Source organism: Nannospalax galili, unplaced genomic scaffold (genome assembly GCF_000622305.1).
Source record: "Nannospalax galili isolate Female #2095 unplaced genomic scaffold, S.galili_v1.0 scaffold346, whole genome shotgun sequence".
Lineage (NCBI taxonomy): Eukaryota > Metazoa > Chordata > Mammalia > Rodentia > Spalacidae > Nannospalax > Nannospalax galili.
Window position 1 is genome coordinate 2938524 of NW_008357637.1, and position 7007 is coordinate 2945530.

The 7007-nt window shown below is 37.4% G+C and overlaps 1 protein-coding gene across 3 annotated transcripts in view; it reads left to right on the top strand.

Moving 5' to 3' along the window:
- Positions 1–7007, top strand: part of Map3k20 (mitogen-activated protein kinase kinase kinase 20) — a 172132-nt gene that overhangs the window by 10072 nt on the left and 155053 nt on the right. For 2 of the 3 annotated variants that reach the window (XM_008855275.2, XM_008855276.3), the window contains exon 2: positions 2080–2272. In XM_008855275.2, coding sequence (XP_008853497.1) covers positions 2114–2272 — 159 coding nt within the window. In that variant the 5' untranslated portion in view covers positions 2080–2113. Of the gene's footprint in view, positions 1–1819; positions 1891–2079; positions 2273–7007 lie in introns of those variants that run through there. The other variant, XM_017794913.2, reaches the window with a different exon arrangement.

Sequence of the window (7007 nt, forward strand, 5' to 3'; positions counted from 1 at the left end):
ATAATGATTAAAAAATAATAATTAGTAGATGTAAGAAAAATTACCATTGAAATCTACCTGATGACTTTATATCCATGCTCAGATGCCAAGGAGCTCAGAAAGTAACTGACTGTCACTAGTAATAATCAGATATATAGAGATTAGAAATGCATGTGGAAACATCTTAATGTCAATTGCATTGAAAATGAATTTTTCTGTATGAAACTGTATTTTAATAATGAAATGGAGATCTTTTTAAAGGTTAAAACCTCATTTAATTTTATGTCTTATAGGGTTTATACTGAGTACAATATTGTATAACTGTAATAATTCAGCTGTAAACCTAAAAATTTACAGCCAATTTTGAAAAAGATGCATCTTAACTCAGAAAATTGTTATTGAATATGTCAGTGCTGTTGTAATGAAATGCTTCTTCTAAGTATGTGGTTATTAAATAAATAATTAACTGGGAAAAAATAAACAATCACATTAACCTCAAAAAGAAAGAAAAAAAGAGACTGAACTGAAAAAAAAAAAATCAACATTCTTCAGTGAGCTGATGTTCCTAAAAATGAAATGGCTAAGTCAGCTGCCTGTGTGCATCACTTAGCAAAGCCTCAAGTTGTTTATAGAGAAACTGTGAATTTATATCAGTACAGGCTGCTCCCCTCTACCTTATATTTTGAAAAAAAAAAAATCAAGCCTTCACAGAAAACAGAAAAAGTAAATGTCCAAATGTCTTTCCGATTTGGAGCTCTTAATTCTGCCACATTGCTTTCTCTCTGTTACATATCTATGCTCCCTCTTTCTGTCAGACTTTTGCAGGTGGTATCAGAACTGTTTCAAAGGAAGTTGTAAGCATCATACTTTAGTATGTCTATATATTTGTAGAGGACAAATTCTGTCAGTGATCACACATTACATTTCATCATAGACTTCTTTAAGTTCTTATGTGGACATTTTCCTCTTCATTTGTTTTAAGTCTTTCTTGGTAGTGACCATTAGGCACATAGGTCAGTTATTTTGTAGAATATCCTTAAGCTCCATAATTATAATATTCTGGTTTACAGTTGTAGGAAGAATATACATGCATATATATATATATATATATATATATATACAAACTCAGGCATGTATGTACACATGTACATGTATGTGTACTGTCACAAACATTTATTATATAGGTAGAATGATAAAGATCCGTCTCTTCTCCCACGGAAGTTCCACTGTATGTGTTATCTAGCCTTTTATGTAGGTTCAGAAGTTTAGTCCATTATTTGTGTGTTTGGGTTTTTTCCCCCCCTGATAATTTATAGTTTGGTATAGGGCATTAAGAATCAACACTTACCTAGGGAATAGTAAGACTCCTTCAACATAGAAAATCTCACTGTCCTAATCTCTGGGAGGGGTAATCTGTTCCTCTGGAAACAAGCATAATATTTTTTTAGTGCCCCTGACGGTATTCTTTGGATGACTTACTGTATTGTAATCAGGGACAAATTTTCTACTCTTTAATTAGGCTCAGCTAAGGTATACAGCCTATTGAGCCACTTTTGGAAACACTTGGCCAGGTTTTCTATTATCTCTAAACCGAAATCTTGTTTTTGGAATCTAAATATTGAACATGTGTTCACTCTACAGCGTTTTGGCTGTGCTGATGCAGGATGCTTATGTATATTTTGTGGAAGCAAGGGTAACATGGAGAGATTGCATGCCGCAGATGCCAGCAGAGCTATGCAAGCTTGTTGAAAGCGTGCGTTCCGTAGGGTCCAGGCTTCCTGTTAGGAGACCTGGTGACACAGTAGCCTTTAGGCAGAGTTCGGGATGTGTAGGAAGTGTTCCTGCAGGTTTTGTCGGGGGGAAATCTGAGCTCTTTCTCTGTGGACAACTGCATTTCAAAGTCTGGACAGGGTGCTGTTGGATTTTTGTACTGGCTGCCGGGGTGCATGTTTTCCTTTCGGTGTCTGTCTTGCTTTTCTTCTGAAGTCATCATGGTCTTTCTGGAAGTTTCACGGGACTTGTTATACATTATCTACAGTAGGACTCAAAAGATTGTTTCTAATTTATTTGTAATTCAACATTTCTTCTTTTTCTCTCCAGATTTTGTGGAAGTTTACTACTTTGTCATTATGAGATGTCGTCTCTCGGTACCTCCTTTGTGCAAATTAAATTTGATGACTTGCAGTTTTTTGAAAACTGCGGTGGAGGAAGTTTTGGTAGTGTTTATCGAGCCAAATGGATATCACAGGACAAGGAGGTGGCTGTAAAGAAGCTACTCAAAATAGAGAAAGAGGTAAGATCTTTTCCTGAAATCAGAAATAATCATACAGCTCTTATATAAGCTTTTCAACCTGGAGTTAGAGGGTCACAGAGCTGCAAGGGACCTGGCAAGTCCTTTGGGACCAACCCGCGAGGCTGTTTCCCAATTTCCATTCTGGGAGCCCCATAAATAGAAAATATTGTAACGAGTGCTTTAGGGTTGAGTTCTACTAGGGGTCATCTAAAGTGAAAGGATTTCTTTCCGTGGCATCAGAGAGCCAGTGTTCTCGGAGTTGGCTGTCCTAGAGGAATAGGTGGGATCTCGGGTTTTTCCCTAGGGCAGCCAAAAGGGGGCACTAAAGAGTAACGGGTAACATTTTCATCCCTTGTCGTTCTCACCCTTCAAGTTTGTGGTCCACAGTTGTTGTCTTTAAGAAATAAGAGTACTGTTTTCCTACTGAATTAAGCAATACCGGCTCCTACGTGGTTTCATTTCTACTTAAAGCTCACAGTGAGGAGTTTTGTGCAATAAAAAAATTAATAGATGCTGGACAGAGAGTAGCTTTTCCTTGTAAAATCAGAAAAAGGTCTTGTCTTTCAGAGTCTGGAATTTGTGTTGAACCTAGATGAGCTTTGAACCCTAAGACTTTTTATCCTTCTTAGGATGTGACCCAACATAGGCCCCACATTCAGTTTGGTACCTCAGGATTAACTAATTTGTAGAGCTGACCCATAGGAGCTCAGCAGCATTGCTAACTTTCTCTTTAAAGTGCCTTTTAAAGTTTTAAATGTATTTTAACTGATCCTAAGAACACAAAAATTGTACATTTATGAGGTGCCATGTTAATGTTTCAGTACATGTATGCATTGTATAATGTTTAAATCACTATGTAACATTTCCATTGCCTCATTGATCATTTCTTTTATGGTAGAAACATTCAAACTTCTTTCTTCTAGCTTTTGAAATATACAATACATTATCATTATCTATAGTTGTCCTCCTGATAATTTTTACTACCTACCCTCTGGAACTTATTTTGGCCATTTCTTTTTATGTCCAGTTTTCACTAATTATTGTTCTTTTCAGTATCCTTTTAAAGTGAACTTTTCCATAAATATACTTTCTTTTCTCCAAGGGATCTTATTGTTTTCATTAAATGCCACCAGTGACCATCAAGGCTGATTAGAGAAGGAAACCCAAGTGGCAGCACTTTGTGGGTTTCCTTGCAGAAGTGTTCTGTAATTGAGGACCACCAGCTGGCTTGCCCATCGTTGAAGCCAAGACCACAGCACCGGGATGTCTCTGCCTTGGGGGGTCTGTAGGTTTTATTTGGTACTAGATTAGGATCAATTCTTGACCAAGAAAACACTTTAATAGTAGCCAAATAATAGAGCTCTTTGATCTAGTAAACTTTGCATTATTGTCCCCATTTTGTAGATTTGGAGATAGAAGTTTGAGAAATGTATTAAGTTGCCCCAGTGAAATTCAAGAGGCTAGGCCTCTCTCCTGTTCTCTAGGATTTAACTCAGACCTCTAATTGACCAGGCAAAAACAGAAAAGAAGCCAATTCCATCAACTTATATTCAAAGAGGCTTACAAGTATGTTAAGTGTTACATCATGAGACTTTAATAGAATGACCATCTTATTCCATTATGGGTGTGAGAAAGACTTTATAAGACAGGAAACAGATTTTGAAAACATAAATTGCAGCCCATTCACTTCCCACCTCCCAAACATATATACATACATAAATCTTTTCTACTGTGTTTGAGAGAGCCAGGAAAATGACACAGGCTGAAAGCAAGTATTGGAAACTGCCAAATCCTGCTTTTCTCTAGATATTTAACCTGCGTGTACATAGTTCAGAAATTGAATTGATAATAGTAAATTACAAAAGCGTAGCTCATACACTTACAAGTAGGAAAAAACAAAACAAAACTTCATTTTAGCTTAGGAGCTTGTTTTAGTCAGTGACTAAATGTCATCAGACCATTGTCATTATCGATCCCTGTGCAAGGCATCCCTCAAATGTGCTGAATCCTCACAATAATATGAAAAGGTCTGGCTAGGGACTGGCAGTTACTGGAGAGGAAGCATGTATTTCTTGTATAATTTTTGTGTTCGATAAAATGTGGATAGGCTGGTTAGGCATTTTCTAGATGATAAAATTGATAAACTCTAGATATCTCCCCCACCCCCATTTATACATTTAGTCCTAGGTTACTTGGTCATTATTTTGTGAGTTTTTAGAAGGAACAGAACATTTAATAAGATGTTCGTAACTCACTGCATATGACTCTTTAAGAATGGCTTAAATATGTGTTGTGTGAAATTAGTGGAATTTGGAGCAAATATCTACTAAACTCTTAAACTTGGCCTATGTGACTGTTCACTTTCACCTCATTTGTGCCCCTAGTTTAGTGAGAACATGCCACTTGCCTCCTCTTCAGCATATATGTGTTAATACAGTTACAGCTATTTTATTTTTGCTATAAGAATAAATTACAGATGTCATATATTCCCCAACACATAACCACAGTACAATTAACAAGGTCAGGAAATTTAATTGTCCATTACTTTATTGTGTAGTTTACCTTCACTTTTTGCCAGTTGTCCCAAGGACTTTTATGGGAAATTTTTTCCAATGCAGGATATAATCCAGGATGACAGATTGCATGTAACTGATGTGTCTGTTTAGCATGTTCTAATATGAAGCAGTTTGTCTGCCTTTCTTTGTTTATTAAGACTATGATAGTTCTGAAGAGCACAGAACATACTTTGCAGAACTTTCTCCTTCACCCGGTTTGGGTGGTTGTGGTGGGAATGCTGTACTGGCGGGTATCCTTGGCAGTCTCAGGACAGTGTGATGGGACATAGTGTGGCATTTTGTCTCATTCTTGGTGATGTGACTTTTGAACTCCTGGTTAAGAGTTCATTTCATTTCCTTACAGTAAAAACACCTATTTGCTCTTTGTAATTAACAATTAAGCTATTGGTGGATACTTTGAAGTTAGGTAAATATCTTTTCTCAACAAACCTCAATGTTTTTAGCATCCATTAATGATTCTGCCTTGGCTAGAATATCATTATGATAGTGGCTTTGTGTCAAAAGCAGAAGTTCCTCCTTCTAAGTCTTCTTTATCTCTCCTGCATTCAATTTATTATTGTTCATAAACTTTAAAGTATTTTCAAATTCAAAGTGATACACTCCATTACAGTTACTCATTTTTATGTTTAAATTATGCCTAGCTTGGCAAGTAAGAGCTGCTTCATGGCTTTTTGATATGGCCCTCTAGTTTGATGATTTTCTTACTTTCTGGCACAAAAAAGACATCCCAAGTTCATTTAGCTCCTGTCCCACTATTGGGCCAGCCATTTCTTCAGGAAGTCCTGAGTGAACACCCCTGGCTTGGAGTTTGGTATTTAGGAACCAAAATGGGAATTCAAGGGCTTCTAACTTAGACTTTTTGAAAAAGAGTCTTTGTCCTTTGGTAGAAATGAAAGAGAGAAAGAAATTTTACTTATGAAAGTGTTTAATTTAGAATTTAAAATCTTTCCTCTGGATAGATAGAATCTGTAATACATAGCTTTCTGGAGAAGAGTTTACAAAAGTGTATCACACACAAAATTTCTGAAAATGCTGGGTGTGGTGGTAGTATACACTTTTTTATGATTTTTATTTTATGTGTATGCGTGTGTTGCCTGCATGTAGGTAAGTGCACATGTGTTGTGCAATGCCTGCGGAGGACAGAAGAGGCTGTTGGACCCCCTGGGACTAGAGCTACAGACAGTTGTTAGCTGCCATGTGGGTGCTAGGATTCAAACCCAGGTCTTCTGCAAGAACAACAGGTGTTCTTAACTGCTGAGCCATCTCTCCAGCCCCATTGAAAAAGGTTTTCAACAGGAAAAAATAATATGATCTTAAGATTATATATAAAAAGTAGAAAAGAGGCCACTACTATGTATACCAGAGGACTTGGGGTGACATTGAACTGCTTGGGCAGAAGTTTTAAGTGAGTGGAAGTGCAAAAGAAAACTTTACAATCACTGTCCCAGAGAACCAGTGAAGAGTTCACCAGCTTCGAAACTTGGATGTTTAAAAAGGATTAATCACAGCAGCTTAATTTTCTGCTGGCAGTAGATTCGATGATGTGTTGAGCCAGACAAGTCTGCACATGGCTTTTTTGTTTCCCTTGGATGGGGCAGACAGCAACCTGAAAGCTCTGTCTTAAAATTGTCTAAAGCTTGTGTTAGCTGTTTGTTACTATTACCAAATAACTGAGCAAACAGCCTAGAGAAAGGCTTATTTTGCTCCTAGTTTCAGGGGCTCCATCATGGCAGGGAAGGCCTGGTGAGACAGAACAGCTCCGTCGTTGTGACTGGGAAGGGAGACAGGCAGGGATGAAGGGTCTGGAGAGAAGGGAGAGAAAGGAAGAGACAGAGAAAAGACGGAAAGGAAGGGCGAGATTGAGGTTATGCACATGTTAGCTGGTTTTCTTTTTTCCCCTTTTATCCCAGCCTATAGGAGAGTGCTGACCACAATCAGGGTGCTGCTTCCTCCCTAATTAACCCTGTCTGGCAATGCCCTTACAGCTTTGTTCGTTATTAATCTCTTTGGCATGTATCTATCCAATCAACACAACATTAGCCATTATTGCCTTTATGTTACCTTGAAATCTGTTAATACTCATCTGATATTAGCAAACCACAGTTAAATATTAGAATGAAAGAAACATGATTTTTGTTGGGTTTTTTGTTGTTGGTTTT